The 20,158-nt window shown below is 53.2% G+C and overlaps 1 protein-coding gene across 1 annotated transcript in view; it reads left to right on the top strand.

Moving 5' to 3' along the window:
• Positions 1-11,373, top strand: part of MYH9 (myosin heavy chain 9) — a 93,221-nt gene extending 81,848 nt beyond the window's left edge. The window contains exons 29-41 of the mRNA XM_029204160.1: positions 207-311; positions 580-732; positions 1,845-2,093; positions 3,188-3,400; positions 3,557-3,769; positions 4,070-4,231; positions 5,312-5,440; positions 6,680-6,768; positions 6,852-6,975; positions 7,273-7,481; positions 8,145-8,253; positions 8,359-8,531; positions 9,818-11,373. Coding sequence (XP_029059993.1) covers positions 207-311; positions 580-732; positions 1,845-2,093; positions 3,188-3,400; positions 3,557-3,769; positions 4,070-4,231; positions 5,312-5,440; positions 6,680-6,768; positions 6,852-6,975; positions 7,273-7,481; positions 8,145-8,253; positions 8,359-8,531; positions 9,818-9,935 — 2,046 coding nt within the window. The 3' untranslated portion in view covers positions 9,936-11,373. The remainder of the gene's footprint in view (positions 1-206; positions 312-579; positions 733-1,844; positions 2,094-3,187; positions 3,401-3,556; positions 3,770-4,069; positions 4,232-5,311; positions 5,441-6,679; positions 6,769-6,851; positions 6,976-7,272; positions 7,482-8,144; positions 8,254-8,358; positions 8,532-9,817) is intronic.
• The last annotated feature ends 8,785 nt before the right edge of the window (positions 11,374-20,158 follow it).

Below are 20,158 nucleotides of genomic sequence, written 5' to 3'. Positions count from 1 at the left end.
TGGGTCCTGGCCCACATCACCAGGGCTCCCGCTCTTGTCTCTCTCTCTCTCTCTCTCTCTCTCTCTCTGTCTCCGCAACCTGGCTCAATCTGCGAGGCCTCTGGGGTTCAGCCTGTGACTCAGGTCCAGCATGGCCGAGAGAGCCGAGGTGGGGCCCAAGCAGTCGTGGTTGAGCTCACGGGGCTTTGTCTCCCATCCGTGCGCAGGTTGAGCTGGACAATGTGACGGGTCTTCTCACCCAGTCGGACAGCAAGTCCAGCAAGCTCACCAAGGACTTCTCCACTCTGGAGTCACAGCTGCAGGACACGCAGGTAAGGGCGGGACGAGTCCTGTGCCCGTACGGCATTAGCTACCAGGCTTCTGGGTCTTTGTCTCAGAGCGTCCTCCCCTGCATCCGCGGGCTCTCTGCGTCCTCCCCTGCATCCGCGGGCTCTCTGCGCCCTCCCGGCTCCTTGCCAGGTCTCTGCTGGCTGCCCCCTGAATCCGAGGGACTGCTCCCCTCTTCCACCAAGGGTATGGGGACCGTGAGGCCCTGACGCTGCGGGTCCTGAGCCCCTGCCCTCCTTGTTCTCGGAGTAGGAGCTCCTGCAGGAGGAGAACCGGCAGAAGCTGAGTCTGAGCACCAAGCTGAAGCAGGTGGAGGACGAGAAGAACTCCTTAAAGGAGCAGCTGGAGGAGGAGGAGGAGGCCAAGCGGAACCTCGAGAAGCAGATCGCCACCCTCCATGCCCAGGTTCGGAGCTGGCTCCCTGCAAGACACCCCAGGGAGCCTGCAGGCTGGGGAGCTTCTGGCGGGGTGCCCACCTGGACTCCAGGGCACGGCCCTGCCGCTGGGTCCACCCAGGCCACCCCGAGCTGGACACCTTCCCCTGGGGGAGCTCCTGCCCTCCCCAGACCAGGGCTCATGCCTGGGGTCCCCAAGGAGAATTTAGGAACCCATGAACTTGGGTGGAGGAGACGTACATCTTCATTTCACCAATCTCCAGCTGGCCTTCGGCGTTTTCTTCTGTTATGAATGTAGGCAACAAGCCGTGGCCCTAGCAGTGCCGGTGCCCTGTTCAGTAGAAACCACCGGTCATCGTGTCCGAGCTGAGGGCAGGCTTTGGGAAGGTCATCGTGCTCCTAGCCACTCAGGAGCCTGCTATCTGCTGTGCTGATAAAGAAGCACGATGGTTACTGAACCAGAGTCTTAAAAAATACCCGACACCTGCACTTTTCTATATTGGTTTCTTGGTAATCCTGCGTATTTTGCTTTATGCACGTTCAAACCTCATTATGAGAAGGAGGTCAGAGTCTTCTCTAGACTCTGAAAGGGTCCGGGGCCAAAGATAGACCAAGGGCCCTCTTCCGGATCCATCTTAGGACTTAAACGTGCCAGAAGATCTGCACCAGGTCGGGGAGGGTACAGGGTACCTGGATGGCGGTAGGGAGTGTGGGCACGGTGGCAGCTGTGTGTCCAGATGCGAGGAGGGGGCTGCGAGACAGACGCGTGCAGGCAGGGGGCACCAGGCTGCTGCCTGGGGGAGGGGAGGAGGCTTCCCACTGTAGGCCTCCGTCTTGGTACGAGCGGCTGGTGCGGGTCACGACTGAGAGGCCTTCCCAAGCTGACCTGTGGTGTCCACCTCCCCTGGGCTCTATGCGCTAGGCACCTGCCCTCTGCAGAAGCTCCATTTCCCTGGCCCCAGAGGGAGCGGGAAGTGGTTGGGGGAGCCGTCTCCGTAACTGGGTTGGCACCCCATTCCTCCGCTGGCGGGTGGCAGGCCAGCTCCCAGCTGTCCCAGGTGTGGCCACGTTACCCGAGCAGGTGCCGTGCTGGGTGCCTCCTTACCCCTTGCTCCCGCCCAGGTCACCGACATGAGGAAGAAGGTGGAGGACGGCGTGGGGTGCCTGGAGACGGCCGAGGAGGCCAAGAGGAAGCTCCAGAAGGACCTGGAGGGGCTGAGCCAGTGCTACGAGGAGAAGGTGGCCGCTTACGACAAGCTGGAGAAGACTAAGACGCGGCTGCAGCAGGAGCTGGACGACCTGCTCGTGGACCTGGACCACCAGCGGCAGAGCGTCTCCAACCTGGAGAAGAAGCAGAAGAAGTTCGACCAGGTGGGTGCTGTTGGTGCTGCCACCGCCTCATGTCCTCCTCTCTGCAGACACCCTGCCTCGGGCAGGGGCCTCTGTCCGTCAGCCCAGCCCGGGGTCACCGTCACCCAGCTCGGGAGGAGGCCCTGAGGGGCAGGCTCTCAGAGGGCCCTCCCGGATTCCAGCTCGTTGAGGCGCCTGGAAAGAAAGCGCTCAGAACTGGGTGTCTTCACACGATAGGTTTGGGAGCAACATTTCCCCTTTCTTGGTTTTTTATGTTTTTCGAATCTTCTCTAGTTAGAATTTTTCTTTATACGTTCATAACTCTTGCTTACTCCAGGAGATCTGAGGCAGCTTACCGAGACGCAGGCAGTGGGGTGGGATAGAAAACTGGAATAAAGCAGGGGTCGGCAAACTGGCCGAGGGCGCCCACTGCCTGTGGTGGACAGAGGTATTGAGCACAGCTGTCACTACAGCTGCTTTTGTACTAACGTAGCAGTTACACAAAGTCTGAAGTCACACGTGCAGTCTAAAGCATTTCCCATCTGTCCCATTTAAGAAATAAGTCCATGGAGTAAAGAGGTGCTGAAGCAAAGGGAAGGAGGAGGGCGGAAAATAAGATGATATGGTCAGGGTGGGCCAGTGCAGGGAAAAGATGCCTCACATCCTTGGAGGGGGGCCACAAGGGATTCGCGCCTCTGAGCAGCCAGATTCGCTTTCTTTTCAAGGTAAACACCAACCAGTCATTCAGGAAAACCAGGGGCTTTCTGGGTCCTGAGGGTGAAATATTTACTTCCTGTGGGTTTCCGGAAGGGGCACTGAGTGTCATAAAGAACCTCGGTTACTAAGTGATAAAAGTTACACAGACTCCAATGGGTTGTGGCAGAGGCCATCTCCACCCTCATCTGCTTATGAGGACACGCTGCACAGCACGTGTCGCAATCGGAGGCAGCCGGCTCGCTGTTCTCCTTGGTCCCCCTCCCCCCAGTCCTGGCCCCTGGGACCCTCTTTCCCCAGGGAGTTCGGGCCCAGATGCTTTACCTGCCAGAGGCCAGCAGGCCCTGAGCTCTTTCTGAGAGCCGGTTGCTCGAGCCTCATGGTGCCTGCCTGTCTCCCAGCTCCTGGCCGAGGAGAAGACCATCTCTGCCAAGTACGCGGAGGAGCGCGACCGGGCGGAGGCCGAGGCCCGGGAGAAGGAGACCAAGGCACTGTCTCTGGCCCGGGCTCTGGAGGAGGCCGTGGAGCAGAAGGCAGAGCTGGAGCGGCTCAACAAGCAGTTCCGCGCAGAGATGGAGGACCTCATGAGCTCCAAGGACGACGTCGGCAAGAGCGTGAGTCCCCGAGCCCACGGCCGGCACTGGGGCGGCGGGCGGGGGGGGAGGGAGATGGCCTCAGGACGCGAAGGATTAGGGGCTCACGGACACTTGAGGCTGGGGACCTGGGGGCCTCGCGCCCCTCTGCTCCTGACCACGTCCCCTCGGCGGCAGGTCCACGAGCTGGAGAAGTCCAAGCGGGCCCTGGAGCAGCAGGTGGAGGAGATGAAGACCCAGCTCGAGGAGCTGGAGGACGAGCTGCAGGCCACCGAGGACGCCAAGCTGCGGCTGGAGGTGAACCTGCAGGCCATGAAGGCCCAGTTCGAGCGGGACCTGCAGGGCCGTGACGAGCAGAGCGAGGAGAAGAAGAAGCAGCTGGTCAGACAGGTGCGGACGGCCCTCCCGCTCCCCTGGGCAGAGGCGGGCAGGGAGCCCCGGGTTCTGGGGGCTCCTTTCTCCTTCCGCCGGGACTGGGGGAGTCCCCTGATTACGCCCTCCACGTCCTCACGTTCCAATCCTCTGCCTGGGGGTCAGTGGCCCCCTCTACTAGGGTTTTATGGTCAGGAGTCCTCCCTGTCCCTGGACACCCCGTGGACGCCACGGGACTGGACCAAGCCCACCCGGGCCGTGAGCTGAGGCAGGGTCTGTGGGTACGTCCGGCCTCCTGAGCCGTCGGCATCTCCCCAGGTGCGGGAGATGGAAACTGAGCTGGAGGATGAGAGGAAGCAGCGCTCGATGGCCGTGGCTGCTCGGAAGAAGCTGGAGATGGACCTGAAGGACCTGGAGGCCCACATCGACTCGGCCAACAAGAACCGGGACGAAGCCATCAAACAGCTGCGGAAGCTGCAGGTGAGCTCAGGCTGGACCAAACCAGATCCGGCCGCACATGGCAGCGCTGGGCTCAGCACGGGGCTGGGACACTAGTGGGGTGGCCGATGAATGCTGGGAAGTGCCATGTTGCCCTCCCCGAGGAAGGTCTTGGGTGCCTTTAGCTCCATCTCCCAGATGGAAACCCAGAAGCTGAGCAGAAACAAACTAGTCAGAAGCAAACTTGCAGTAAGATTGTTGTCTTTGAGTGCCTTAAACAAAGAAACAAACAAGTGTAAACCTAGAAGTGCAATGGCGTTATAGTCACTTAGTGGCAGATTTCTAGAACAAACCAGACGTGGCCCATCCCAGCCTTAACAATGGTGGAAGGTTCCAAGCTGACGGTTCAGAGAAGCAGCCCGGAGCACAGAACATGTACTTGGGCTCACCAGCAATGAAAGAATAATAAGTTTAAAAAACCAGCTCTGAGATGCACATCATATCCAGCAAACCGGCAACAATAAGATCGAGTGTAAACGCTGGTGTTTGCGAGGTAGTAGGGCATAGGTGCTCTCATTGCGGTGGCCGCTCTACCTGGTACCACTTGGCCGTGCCCAGCAAGGGTTGTATCCTTTGGCCTGGGGAATCCCAATTTGGGATTTATCTGCAAAAGGAAAAAAAACACAACTATTTCCCAAGATCTTCAGAGTTAAAACGAATCACCAGTGAACAAAGGACACATGACCGCGCCATGTTGCCGGGACTAACCTGGCAGGTGGCCGTTGACCTGGAGCAGTGGGGATGGCCCCAGAGCGCGGGATCCAAGTCAACAGGAGGTGGTAGAAAGTAAACAAAAATATAGCTGGACTAATACCCACCCGGGGACTAACGCTGCCACAGGTGTGCTTTGTAGATCCTAACAGTTAAAAGCGTGTAAAGATGGTTTAGAGTAAAGGGAAGCTTTGTCTTTACTCTTTTGCCCTTTTATAGCCATGTTGGTTGAATGTGGCCACAGGTTGAGGCCCAGCCGTCGGTCCCTGTCGGCGGGGCGTCCCTGTGCGGGGGTGTGGGCACACGGGAGCGGTGGGACGGTGGCACCAAGCCTCTCCTCCCTGCCCTCAGGCCCAGATGAAGGACTGCGTGCGGGAGCTGGAGGACACGCGCACCTCCCGCGAGGAGATCCTGGCGCAGGCCAAGGAGAATGAGAAGAAGCTGAAGAGCATGGAGGCCGAGATGATCCAGCTGCAGGAGGTGGGCCGGGCCGGAGCAGGGCGCTCGGGGCCTCCACCCACCTGCCGGGGCCACCCGGGCAGACCTGGAAGAATGGGCCAAGTTCCAGCGATGGGCCGGTGTGGTTCTTGCTTTCTGAAAGAATTGCCCATCGGGGTTTCATGAAGTAGCAAGGCTCCCTGGTGTGATTAGAACGTGTGTGTGTGAATTAACTCGTCACCTCCTGGGGCCGGCTCCCTCGCGTGAATCACCACCACCTGCGGTGACTTGCTGCCTGGCGAGGAGGGGTCCCTCCCAGAGGCTTACGGCGCCGAGTGTCCCCTTGGCGGCCTTGTCCCTCACACGAGGCAGGCCGTGAAAGCATCCCCAGGCTCTGGGCAGTCTTCTGCCTTGATGATGCTGGCTACCCAGTTGCTCCTAGCTGGGCCAGACATCCAGGCTCTCCTCACCTGCCCTGACCAGACCGGCTGTGCCCTCCTGCACACGTGGGTCTCTGGTGAGGCCGCCTCACCCTCAGGGTGAAGGCCTTGCCCCCGCCGGCTTTCAGAGTCCCGCACTGTGGCCTTAACTCACGTCTTTGTCCTGTCGCCCCTGCTTCCTGTCTGCCTGGAAGGTAGAGGGACCAGCATCTCGTCAGGCCAGGATGATTTCCTGTTTATTGCAACATCCCTGGCACCTGGCTTAGTTTTTATTTTATTTATTTATTTATTTTTATTTATTTTTGGCTGCGTTGGGTCTTTGTGGCTGTGCGCAGGCGCTTCTCTAGTTGCGGCGAGCCGGGGCTATTCCTCGTTGCGGTGCGCGGGCTTCTCATTGCGGTGGCTTCTCTTGTTGCGGAGCATGGGCCCTAGGTGCGCGGGCTTCAGTAGTTGCGGCGCGCGGGCTCAGTAGTTGTGACTCGCGGGCTCTTGAATGCAGGCTCAGTACCTGTGGCGCACGGGCTTAGCTGCTCCGCGGCATGTGGGATCCTCCCAGACCAGGTCTGGAACCCGTGTCCCCTGCATTGGCAGGCGGACTCTTAACCACTGCGCCACCAGGGAGGCCCTGGCTTAGCTCTTAGCGCTTGGGTATGGGGGCTGTGTGATCATGCGGCGCCTGAGCTGTGGCCTCAGAGGGGCTCCTGGGAACGGGCTCCGCGGAGGAGGCAGGCCTGGGAAGGGGTTTGGGAAGAGGGGGCCAGGGCCTCAAGAGTGCCGGGAACAGAGGAGGGCTGTTGGCTGCGGGCGGCCCCGGCGGGTCACATTCGGGTTCCCGTGGCAGGACCTGGCAGCTGCTGAGCGTGCCAAGCGCCAGGCCCAGCAGGAGCGGGACGAACTGGCCGACGAGATGGCCAACAGCAGCGGCAAAGGGTGAGCCGGCGCGAGCGCGAGCGGGTGCGGGGTTCCCCGCTCTGGTTCGGCCCCTCTCACCTCCCCCCGCCCCCCACTCCCAGTGCCCTGGCGCTGGAGGAGAAGCGGCGCCTGGAGGCCCGCATCGCACAGCTGGAGGAGGAGCTGGAGGAGGAGCAGGGCAACACGGAGCTGGTGAACGACAGGCTGAAGAAGGCCAACCTGCAGGTGAGCGGCGGGGCTCTCTGCGCACCAGGGCCCCCTCGGTGACGCGGGTGGGCCTCCCCAGTGGCAGAGGCAGAGGCGGCCGCCCCCTGATGCTTAGGGGATGATGTCCTGGTGCCTGCACTGGCTCCTTGGTTCCTCTCTCTCGGGTGCTGAGCTGCTTCTGGACCCTTTACGCTGGGCAGCTCCCTCTTGTGGGAAGACCTAGTGATCAGGGGCCCTGCAGGGTCCAGCTGCCCCTTCTCTGCCCCCAGCCGGGGTCCCCGCCTTCCTCAAGGTCACCAGCCCTTCTTCCCACAGATCGACCAGATCAACACCGACCTGAACCTGGAGCGCAGTCACGCCCAGAAGAACGAGAACGCGCGGCAGCAGCTGGAGCGCCAGAACAAGGAGCTCAAGGTCAAGCTGCAGGAGATGGAGGGCACTGTCAAGTCCAAGTACAAGGCCTCCATCACCGCCCTCGAGGCCAAGATCGCACAGCTGGAGGAGCAGCTGGACAACGAGACCAAGTGGGTGCCCCTCGCCCGTCACCTGGCACCGTCTGCCGGCTCCTCTGTGTGCCCGCCCCTGAGACTGTTTCCCCCCATCCTGACGGGGCTCTCACCCCTTTCCCTGGGGCCTTTTGCTGGGGCTTGTGGAGTTTGAATAGGACCCACAGCCCACTTCTAAAGTTGGGGAGCCTGATGACTCTCTGAGGGCTGAATCGGAGAGGTGGGGCTCCCACCCACCTGGGCAGCCCATCTGTGGGCTCAGCAAGACTGAGATTTCTGTGGGGGGCGATGGGGGTCAGTCTTCCTTTTCGCTAGCTTTTTCTTTGGCTGCACCGAGCCGCATGTGCGATCTTAGTTCCCTTGACCAGGGATTGAACCCGTGCCCCCTGCACTGGAAGTGCAGAGTCTTTAACCACTGGATCGCCAGGGAAGTCCTCTTTTTCCTAGCTTTATATGTGCTCTCTGAGATGTGTCAGTTCCCTTCCCTGAACCTCAGTTTCCTTATCTGTGAAATGGGGCTAATCCCAGTGCCTTCATAAGAGTGTTCAGTAAAGGCGGTCTACCTTAGCATCAGGGGAAGTACCAGTGAGGCCCGGGAATGGGTGCCCCGGCCTGTGGATTTGTCGGCCAGACCTTCCGAAAGAGGGTGCCCCCCTGAGCCTCTGTGTTCATGCCTTTCAGGGAGCGCCAGGCGGCTTCCAAGCAGGTGCGTCGGGCCGAGAAGAAGCTGAAGGATGTGTTGCTGCAGGTGGATGATGAGCGGAGAAGCGCCGAGCAGTACAAGGACCAGGTGTGTTGGCGGCGGAGCGGGGCCCTGCCCCTTGGCGGCTGAGGGCGGGGAGGGCCACAGGCATGTGGGGTCGTGACCGGGGCCCCTGGCCACGCGTCTCCACAGGCGGACAAGGCGTCCACCCGCCTGAAGCAGCTCAAGCGGCAGCTGGAGGAGGCCGAGGAAGAGGCCCAGCGGGCTAATGCCTCCCGCCGGAAACTGCAGCGTGAGCTGGAGGATGCCACGGAGACCGCGGATGCCATGAACCGCGAGGTCAGCTCCCTCAAGAACAAGCTCAGGTGAGCCCCGCCGGCCCCACCCGCCCCTTCACAGGACCCTTTCTCCTTCAAAAAGTTAGTTTGTCCTGAAGAGCAGAATTTGGAAAATGAGGCTCCTATAAACTCAGTCACCTTTCTCAGCTAGATGTCAACGAGCAAGGTGCTTAATGACGCCGAGAAAGTGCCGGTCAGAGAGCCCTTCCTCGTTCTCCTTGCCTCCTGGGCTGTAGCCCGGCCTTTTTTTTTTTTTTTTAAACTTACTTATTTATTTATCTATGGCTGTGCCGGGTCTTTGTTGCTGTGCGCGGGCTTTCTCTAGTTGTGGTGCGCGGGCTTTTCATTGCGGTGGCTTCTCTTGTTGCAGAGCACGGGCTCTAGGCACGTGGGCTCAGTAGTTGTGGCACGTGGGCTCAGTAGTTGTGGTGCATGGGCTTAGTTGCTCTGCGGCATGTGGGATCTTCCCGGACCAGGGATTGAACCCGTGTCGCCTACATTGGTAGGTGGATTCTCAACCACTGCGCCACCAGGGAAGTCCTAGCCCTGCCTTTTAAATAAACTCTCCGGGTGATTTCTTCCCGTCCTGCCTGAAGAGTCTGTTCCTGTCGCAGCGCTAAACCTGATGAGAACGTTTTCAGGTTTTGTCAACTAGAAGTTGCTTGAGGCAACTGGCCGGTCCCTGGCACAGCTGTAGGCGCTGGGTGAATACGGGCATCTTCTAACTCTGAACCAATGGCAAGGGCTGCTTGGCAATTCTCAAAGGAATGTCACATTCAGGCAGCATGAAATGGTTGAGGCAGAGGGTCTTTTTGGTCGAGATTCTCACTGCTTACCTCCTTTTCCCAGTGATCATTTTTTAAAGCATAAAAGCAACAAGAGCAGACAGTCTAGTCAGTGTGTGATACCGATTTTCTCAGCCGGGACCGGAAGGAGACGCCTGTCTTTGTGCACCGTACACAGTCATTGTGTGTCTCCTGGTTTCACCTGTTTGGTACTAAGTGTGGTCAGAGGGTGGCATTTTGCAGGGGCAGCTTCATCTGCTCTTGTGCCTCCCACCTTTGAATCAGCCCCCATTACCTGACGGATTTTTGCTAGTGTTCTGGGTGAAAGTGGGAAGCTTCAGGCCGGGGGGTCAGGAGGGGACAGCCCTCCTGTCCCCGCTGGAGGCTGTGTCCCCGGAGGCCCTCCTCCCGCCGTTGCTTCTCCCCGTGGGATGTCAGGAGCTAGTTTCCTCCAAAGGTCACTTTGAAACACATGAGCTGTACTGCGGCCGCCTGGCCAACCCTGCTGACCACTGCCTCTGCCCCCAGGCGTGGGGACCTGCCGTTTGTCGTGCCCCGCCGAATGGCCCGGAAAGGCGCCGGCGACTGCTCGGACGAGGAGGTGGACGGCAAAGCCGACGGGGCTGAGGCCAAAGCTGCTGAGTAACAACCTCTTCTTCTGCCCGAGACGGACGACAGCACCGACTCCACTTCCCCTTCCCAGCCCCTGCAGCACCCCTCCTCCCTCCTGGGACTGCTGTGACCGTGACCCCACCTCGTCCCCCCAGGCCAGGGGACCTCAGGCCTCACCTCCCCGCCCATCCCGCCAGGCCTCCTTGAAGGGCTTCCGGCTTCCTCTGCTGCAGCCTGCTCCCCTCCCCCCTCCCCCCCGCCCCCCCGCCCCCCGGAATCTAATACCAAAGAGTCAGAGTCCTGGGCCCTGGCCCGGGAACAGAGCGACCAGCAGTATCCCCCCCACCCCTTCCCTTGCCGAAAAGCACAAGATGGTGAGGTGAGGAGGGCGGGCCTCCGGGGATGGGCAAGAGAGTTTTCTACGAATCTATTTTTCTTCAGACTAAGGAGTTTTGCTAGCCCGACGCCCCAGAAGAGTTGTCACCTTCCCCCGCCTCCGCCACCCTCTCCCTTCTTTGCTGTTGGCAATCACACGCGGTGACCTCACATCCTCTGCCCCAGCGGCCCCCCCACTCCCGTGGGCCCTGGGTGGTCCGGCATGAGCAGGCCCAGGGGGTCCACTTCTGTGCAGGGCACGGGAAGCTGGCGCGGGGAAGGAGGGGCGTTCCTCCCCACCCCTGCCGGGCGGCGCCACCATCACCTTCCTGATTCTGAAATGTCTCAAGTGCAATGATGACCCCTTTCCCTCCTTTGCCGAGGGCAGCCCACCCCTGCTGCAGCAGGGCTTCTGGGCTGAGAAGACAGGGCCCAGGGGCCAAGCTGGAGAGGCCAGCAGTGGCCTCTCCCAACACTCTTGGGGACCAAATATATTTAATGGTTAAGGGACTTGTCCCGAGCCTGACAGTCAGAGCAGTGGAAAGGGCCAGGTGATCTCGAACCTACTCCAGGACTGGGGCCCGAGGGTAGTTGACCTGCACCGTTGACTCAGTATAATTCAAGACTCTGCCATCTGCACGGATATTTTTAAAAGAAAAAAAAAGTTGTCTTTTCTCCCTCTAACTGTAATAAATGGTAAAATTCCAAGCCTTTATCACTGCCTTTCCTTTGGAACCACGTCTAGAAGAGAGTAGCTTGTCCTACACTGGTCTGCACTGGTGGCTGAATTTCCCTGTATTCCTAACTGTTTTGTATATGCTGCATTTAGACTTACTTATGGCAAAGAAGGCTTTTTTTTTTTTTTAAGGAAACAAACTCTCAAGAAATCGTGAAAATATATAAAAGCTACATATGCCTAAAAAGCTCTGAATTCAGGTCCCAGTTACTGTCACAAAGGAGTGAACAGAACTCCCACCCCTGCCCTTTTTTTATATAATGAAAGTGCCTTAGCATGGTCGCAGCCGTCACCACTACAGTGAGCTGGTTTACAGATGTTCTCCGCTGAGCATCACAATAAAGAGAACCTTGTGCTATGAGCCATGTGTCTGGGGGTGTCTCTGCGCCGGAGCAGGTGGCCTAGAAGGGACTGTGCTTTGCTTGTGCAGCAGGCAACTACTTGGTGCAATTTCTAGAAGCTTCCAGGAATGCAGCTCGGCTGGGGCACAGGCTCCAGTAGGGAGTGACAGTCATGCAGAAAGGCAGGCTGGCCAGATTCAAGGATGCTAAGAGTGTCTCATAAATCTTGGTTCCTTTCAATTACTGAGTACCTACTATGTGATGGACACTGAGCTGGCCTGGGGGATAGAGATACAAGGCCCAGGCGCTAACTTCCAGAAGCTTTCTTAGTCATCAGACGATGCAAAGCCTGCCCTATGGAGATTCATCCCAGGTGCCACAGAAGGGGGAATGAGGGAGTCGGTGCCGAGGCCTGTGGGTACTGGGGCAGGGGCTCTTCACAGGACTGTCAGAGCCTTTGTTCCTTCCTTCTTCATTCTCTGAACAAAGGCTGAGCATAGACCAGGCCCCTTGCCAAGCGCTGGGAGTGCGAGGGCAGGGGAGACAGATGTCCCTGCAGTTGCAGGCAGGAGGGGGGGCAGGCAAAGGCTCTCCTTAGAGAAGGGGTTTGGTGCCCACTTGATTCAAGGTGTGGACTCAGGCAGCAGGTCTGCATGCGGGCCCTCGGGGCCACTGTGTGGCTGGCCAGATTGCTAAGGAGAGCTGCAAGCTCCTAGACAGGGCACCCACCAGGCCTCCAGCAGCCGACCCATCCAGCCTCCGAGCAGGTGCACTTTCGGGCCCTGGGAAGGGAGCTGCAGGAGGTGATGGGAGAGGCGGGTGGGCGCCAGCGCTGGAGCCTGGGGTGCTGCTTCCCTTAGAGGCTCCGGGCGGGGGGCCTTCCTCGCCTCTCCCAGCTTGCGGTGTCTTCAGCCTTCCTTGGCTTGTGGCTGCATCACTCCAATCTCTGTCTCTGTCTTTCCGTGGCCTTCTCCCCCTGCTCTGCTGTCTCTCTGTGTCTCTTATAAGGATGCTAGTTGTTGGATTTAGTGCCCACTTAGATAATCATTGTTGATCTCAAGATGTTTAACTTAAAGGATTTCCAAACACCCTTTTCCACATAAGGTCACATTCACAGGTTGCAGAGATTAGGTCACGGACATACATCTTTTTTTGCGGGGGAGCACCCATTTAACCCACTACAGGACCCAACAAATATCGGTTCTCCCCCCTTAAGATCCTCTGGCTTGACTGTGCACCTTGTGCAGGGGAAGTACTGGACCAGGTGCCAACCTCTGCCCACCAAGGGGGTGCAGTCCCCAGGGTTGCCTGACCACCCACCATGCATGAGCATGAGAGCCCAGGGGCTACTGATTCCAAAGTCCCCTGTGGAAGGGAGGGCGTCTTTGCTCCATCTCCAGCTGTCCACCTGCTCTCTGTGGAGGCTAAAGCTTGCTAATGCCCCTCCTCCTCCCAGCCTCTCTCTCATTACTCTTGGTCATCCCTCCTCACTGCTGGGCACTGAGGTGGACCGTTCACCCTGGTCCCAGCATGTTCTCACCTCTTCACTTGCGTCCACTGTGCTGTCAACTTTCCCACCGGTCTTCGACTGGTGGCATTAGAGACCTCCTCATCCCTAATTCTGACCAGTTGCTTATTTTTCCAAACAATTCCAAATCTTCCACCCAGACTATGGTTATGAACACAGAAGCTGGCTTCTGCGCATGGCCGGCAAGTGTCTGGCACAGTGGTTCTGTGCTGAGAACGTTAATCCTATGTGGTCGGTGCCAGGTCATTGCACAGGGCCATCTATAGGCAAGTGAAACTAGACTAATCACGAAAGAAGAGGGTAGAACTCATCACCTAGATTCCATCTTATTTCTCCTGGGGACCCCAGTGGGCTTTGCCAGTGCCACCACTTTGACTTGTGGTATTGGAAGAGTCAGGGGTTTTTTGGGGGTTTTTTGCAGTCCACGGGCCTCTCACTGCTGTGGCCTCTCCCGTTGCGGAGCACAGGCTCAGCGGCCATGGCTCACGGGCCCAGCCGCTCCGCGGCATGTGGGATCCTCCCGGACCGGGGCACGAACCCGTGCCCCCTGCATCGGCAGGTGGACTCTCAACCACTGCGCCACCAGGGAAGCCCGGAAGAGCCAGTTTTTTTAAAATTAGTTTATCAGTTAAATCTTGATTACTAATGGAAATGAAAGGGCGGGCATATGGATAACTAAAAATCGATGAACCGATGGAAGGGAGACAAGGTGGTGAAATAGAACGACCTTGAGCTCACTTCCCCTCATGAGCACACCAGAAATCACAACTAACTGCTGAACAGCTATCAGTGAAAAAGACTGGGATCTACCGGAAAAAGATACTATGCATTCACAGACATAAAGGAGAAGCCACAATGAGACAGTGGAAGGGGTGCACTTGAGACATAATCAGATCCCATCTCACCCAGGTGGGTGACTCACAAACTGGAGAATAATTATGTTGCAGAAGTTCTCCCGCAGGAGCGAGAGCTCTGAGCCCCATGCCGGGCTCCCCAGCACAGGGGCCTGTCATTGGGAGGAGGAGCCCCTAGATAGTTTGGCTTTGAAGGCCAGTGGGGCTTGATTGCAGGAGCTCCACAGGACTGAGGGAAACAGTCTCCACTCTTGGGGGGTGCCCACAAGGTCTGGCGTGCACTGGGACTCAAGGCAAAGACAGTGATTCCATAGGAGCCTGGGCCAGACCTACCTGCTGGTCTTGGAGGGTCTCCTGGGGAGGCGGGGGCAGCTGTGGTTCTCTCTGGGGTCGTAAAATCTGGTGGCGGACATAGCAGGGAGCGTTCACCTACATGAACTCTGGCTGGAGGCAGACATCTTGGGTCCTTGACCCCGAGACCTGGCCTCACCCCAGTGCTGGGATGCCTTAGGCCAAACGGCAAACAGGGCAGGAATACAGAACCACCTTGTCTTTAGACGGGCTACCTAAGGAATTCCTGAGCCCACAGCCATCTCTAGACACACCCCTTGATACAGCCCTGCTCACCAGAGGTCCAAGACCCAGCTCCACTCACCAATGGGCAGGTACCAGCCCCTCCCACCAGGAAGCCTGCACAAGGATCTAGACCAGCCTCACCCACCCAGGGGCAGACACCAGAAGCAAGAAACTACAATCCTGCAGCCTGTGGAACTGAGTGCACATACACACTCGGAACCTACCCTAGGACCAGCTGGTTCCTGGCCCTTGGGTGATGAGAGGGGAGTATACTGCTGGGACACAGAGGGCATCCCTATAGAGGGCCACTTCTCCAAGGTCAAGAAATGTAACTCACCCACTACATACATAAAAATATAAACAGAAATTTAAACAAAATGAGACAGCAAAGAAATATCTTACAGATGAAGGAACAAGATAAAATCCCAGAAGAAGAACTAAGTGACATGGAGATAGGCAATCTACCCAAGAAAGAGTTCAGAGTGATGATCGTACAGATGATCCAAGAACTTGGGAAAAGAATGGATGAACAGAGCGAGAAGTTACAAGAAATTTTTAGGAAAGATAAAGAACAACCAGAGTTGAAGAATACAATAACTGAAATGAAAAATATACTAGAAGGAGTCAATAGCAGAATAAATGAGGCAAAAGAATGAATCGGTAATCTGGAAGACAGAGTGGTAGAAATCACTGCTGTGGAACAGAATAAAGGAAAAAGAATGAAAAGAAATGAGGACAGTTTAAGAGACCTCTGGGACAATGTCAGAGGCACCAACATTTGCATTAGAGGGGTCCCAGAAGGAGAAGAGAGAGAAAGGGCCCTCAGAAAATATTTGATGAGATAATAGCTGAAAACTTCCCTAACATGGGAAAGAAGAGAGTCACCCAAGTTCAGGAAGTGCATAGAGTCCCATACAGGGTTAACCCAGGGAGGAAAACGCTGAGACATGTAGTAATCAAATTGACAAAAATGAAAGACAAAGAGAAAATATTAAAAGCAACAAGGGAAAAGCAACAAATAATATACAAGGGAATCCTCATAAGATTATCAGCTGATTTTTCAGCAGAAACTCTGCAGGCCAGATGGGAGTGGTACAATGTATTTAAAGTGATGAAAGGGAAAAACCTACAACCAAGAATACTCTTCCTAGCAAGACTCTCGTTTGGATTTGATGGAGAGATAAAAAGCTTTACAGACAAGCAAAAGCTAAAAGAATTCAGCACCAACAATCCATCTTTACAACAAATGCTAAAGGAATTTTTCTAAGGGAAGAGAAAAGGCCACAACTAGAAACAAGAAAATTATGAATGGAAAAGCTCACCAGTAAAGGCAAACATATATTAAAGGTAGGAAATCATTCACATACAAATATGATATCAAAGCCAGTAATCATGATAGGAGGAGAGTACAAAGGCAGGATATTTAAAATGCATTTGAAATTAAGAGCTCAGCAACTTAAAGTGATTTTATGCTATACCAAAACCTCAGGGTAACGACAAACCAAAAATCTATAATAGATATGCACACAAAAAAGGAATCCAAACGCAACACTAAAGATAGTTATCAAATCATAAGAGAACAAAAGAGGGAAGAGGAAAAGAAAGACCTATAAAAACAAATCCAGGGCTTCCCTGGTGGCGCAGTGGTTGAGAGTCCGCCTGCCGATGCAGGGGACGCGGGTTCGTGCCCCGGTCCAGGAAGATCCCACGTGCCGCGGAGCGGCTGGGCCCGTGAGCCATGGCCTCTGGGCCTGCGCATCCGGAGCCTGTGCTCCGCAACGGGAGAGGCCACAACAGTGAGAGGCCCGCGTACCGCGAAAAAAAAAAAAAAAAAACAAATCCAAAACAATTAACAAAATGGCAATGAGAACATACATATTGATAATTACCTTAAATGTAAACAGATTAATTGCTCCAACCAATAGACATAGACTGGCTGAGTGGATACAAAAACAAGACCCATATATATGCTGTCTAAAAGAGACCCACTTTAGATCTAGAGACATACAGACTGAAAGTGAGGGGATGGAAAAAGGTATTCCGTGCAAATGGAAATCAAAAGAAAGCTGGAGTAGCAATACTTATATCAGACAAAATAGACTTTATTTTATTTTTTAAAATTTTATTTATTTATTTATTGGCTGTGTCGGGTTTTAGTTGTGGCACACGGGATCTTCGTTGCAGCATGTGGGATCTTTTGTTGTGGTGCATGGGCTCTTTGTTGTGGCACACAGGCTTCTCTCTAGTTGTGGCATGTGGGCTTAGTTGCACTGTGGCATGTGGGATCTTAGTTTCTCAACCAGGGATCGAACCCACGTCCCCCGCATTGGAAGGCAGATACTTAACCACTGGACCACCAGGGAAGTCCCAAAATAGACTTTAAAATAAAGACTGTTACAAGAGACAAAGAAGGACACTGCATATGATCAAGGGATCAATGCAAGAAAATATAACAATGGTAAATTTATATGCACCCAAGATAGGAGCACCTCAATACATAAGGCAAATGTTATCAGACATAAAAGGAGACATTGACGGTAACACAGTAATAGTGGGGGAGTTTGAGTCCCCAGTTACGCCAACGGACAGATCATCCATTGACAGAAAATTAATAAGGAAACACAGGCCTTAAATCACACATTAGTCCAGACGGACTTAACTGATATTTATAGAGCATTCCATCTGAAAGCGGCAGAATACCCATTCTTTTTTTTTTTTTTTTTTTTTTTTGCGGTACGTGGACCTCTCACTGTTGCGGCCTCTCCCGCTGCGGAGCACAGGCTCCAGACGCACAGGCCCAGCGGCCACAGTTCATGGGCCCAGCCGCTCTGCGGCACGTGGGATCCTCCCAGACCAGGGCATGAACCCGTGTCCCCTGCATCGGCAGGCGGACTCTCAACCACTGCGCCACCAGGGAAGCCCAGAACACACATTCTTTTCAGGTGTTCATGCAACTTTCTCCAGGATAGATCACATGCTGGGTCACAAAGCAAGCCTCGGTAAATTTTAGAAAACTGAAATCATATCAAGCATCCTTTCCAACCACGATGCTGTGATATTAGAAATCAACTACAAGAAATAAACTGCAAAAAACACAAACATCTGGAAGCTAAACAATATGCTATTAAACAACCAATGGATCATTGAGGACATCAAAGAGGAAATCAAAAAATACCTACAGACAAATGAAAGTGAAAACACGATGATCCAGAACCTAAGGACACAGCAAAACAGTCCTCAGAGGGAAGTTTATAGCAATACAAATTTACCTCAGGAAACAAGAGACGTCTTAAATAAATAACCTTACACCTAAAGCAGCTACAGAGAGAAGAACAAACAAAACTCAAAGTTAGTAAAAGGAAAGAAATCATAAAGATCGGAGCAGAAATAAATGAAATAGATACTAAAAAAACAATAGAAAAGTTCAGTGAAACTAAAACCTGGTTCTTGGAAAAGATAAAGAAAATTGATAACCCTTTAGCCAGACTCATCAAGAAAAAAAGGGAGATCAATCAAATCAAATCAAAATCAAATTAATAAAGTCAGAAATGAAAAAGGAGAAGTTACAACCGACACCACAGAAATACAAAGGACCATAAGAGACTACTACAAGCAACTATATGCCAATAAAATGGACAACCAAGAAGAAATGGACAAATTCTTAGAAAGGTATAATCTCCCAAGACTGAACTGGGAAGAAATAGAAAATATGAACAGACCAATTACGAGAACTGAAATTGGATCACTAATTTAAAGATTCCCAACAAACAAAAGTCCAGGACCAGATAGCTTCACAGGTAAATTCTACCAAACATTTAGAGGCACCATAACACCTATCCTTCTGAAACTATTCCAAAAAATTGCAGAGGAAGGAACACTTCCAAACTCACTTTCTGAGGCTACCATCATCCTGGAACCAGACAAAGATAGCACCAAAAAAGAAAATTACAGGTCAATATCACTGATGAACACAGATGCAAAAATCCTCAACAAAAGACTAGCAAACAGAATCCAATGATACATTAGAAGGATCATGCACCATGATCAAGTGGGATTTATCCCAGGCATGCAAGGATTTTTCAATATCTTCAAATCAATCAGTGTGCTATACCACATCAACAAATTGAAGAATAAAAACCATATGATCATCTCAATAGATGCAGGAAAAGCTTTTGATAAAATTCAACATCCATGTATGATAAAAACTCTTCAGAAAGTGGGCATAAAGGGAAGCTACCTCAACATAATAAAGGCCATATATGACAAACCCACAGCTAACATCATACTCAATGGTAAAAAGCTGAAAGCATTTCCTCTAAGATCCAGTCTTAAATGTAAGACCGATACTAGAAAAGTCCTAGATGAAAATATAGGGAGAACAACTCAGACATAAATTGCAGCAATATTTTTTGGTTCTGTCTCCTAGAGTAAAGGAAATAAAAATAAACAAATGGGACATAATTAAACTTAAAAGACTTTGCACAGCAAAGGAAACCATAAATAAAACAAAAAGACAACCTACAAAATGGGAGAAAATATTTGCAAACGATGGGACCAACAAGGGATTAATTTCCAAAATGTACAAGCAGCTAATACAACTCAGTATAAAAAAAAACAAAGAACACAATCAAAAAATGGGCAGAGGATCTAGACATTTCTCCGAAGAAGAAATACAGATGGCCAACAGGCACATGAAAAGATGCTCAACATCACTAATTATCAGAGAAATCAAATCAAAACTACAATGAGGTATCACCTCACATCAGTCAGAATGTCTATCATCAAAAAATCTACAAATAATAAATGCTCGAGGGGGTGTGGAGGTAAAAGAACCCTCCTACACAGTTGGTGGAAATGTAAATTGGTACAGCCACTATGGAGAACAATATGGAGGTTCCTTAAAAAACTAAAAATAGAGTTACCGTATGATCCTGCAATACCCGTCCTGGGCATATATCTGGAGAAAACTCTAATTTGAAAAGACACATGCACCCCAGTGTTCATTGCAGCACTATTTACAACAGCCAGGACATGGAAGCAACCTAGATGTCCATCGACAGACGAATGGGTAAATATGTGGTATTTATATGTGCAATGGAGTATTACTCAGCCATGAAAAAGAATGAAATAATGCCATTTGCATTATTTCATAGATGGACCTAGAGATTATCATACTAAGTGAAGTAAGCCAGACAGAGAAAGAGAAATGTCATAGGATATCACTTATATGTGGAATCTAAACAAGAAAGAGAGAGAGATACCAATGAACTTATTTACAAACCAGAAAGAGTCTCACAGACATAGAAAACAAATTTATGGTTACCAAAGGGGGAGGGATGTGGAGGGATAAATTAGGAGTTTGGGATTAGCAGATACACACTACTATACGTAAAAGACATAAACAACAAGGTCTTAGTGTATAGCACAGGGAACTATATTCAATATCTTGTAATAAACTATAATAGAAAAGAAAAAAAAAGAATTTCTGGATGTGCTTGGGGGAGGGTGGGCAGGGGCTTTCCCAAGAGTCTGTTACAAGTCAGGGCCCCAGGGGGACTCTTCCCCATGGCTTGTAGGGAGCTGACCACTTCCCCCCTGGGCCCAGCCAGCTTCCTCCAAATTCTACGGCTGGACCATTACCCATCAGGCCATCCGTGGCCATGGCGGTGATGTTTATTGGTCAATTCGATGTGGTGCTGGCCCCAGGCCTTAAGCCTCACAGCACAGACGCAAAGAAAACCCAAAAGAAAATCTGCGACGTGTGGGAAATTCAAGTTTCCTCGGGGCCTCGTCTGCCTGGTCTCTGGAGGTTTCTGCCTGTCTGTTGGCCTTTGTCTAAGACTCTCT

Source organism: Monodon monoceros, unplaced genomic scaffold (assembly GCF_005190385.1).
Source record: "Monodon monoceros isolate NGI ecotype Baffin Bay Population unplaced genomic scaffold, NGI_Narwhal_1 Super_Scaffold_6, whole genome shotgun sequence".
Taxonomy (NCBI): domain Eukaryota; kingdom Metazoa; phylum Chordata; class Mammalia; order Artiodactyla; family Monodontidae; genus Monodon; species Monodon monoceros.
This window is presented reverse-complemented; position numbering and strand designations above follow the sequence as displayed.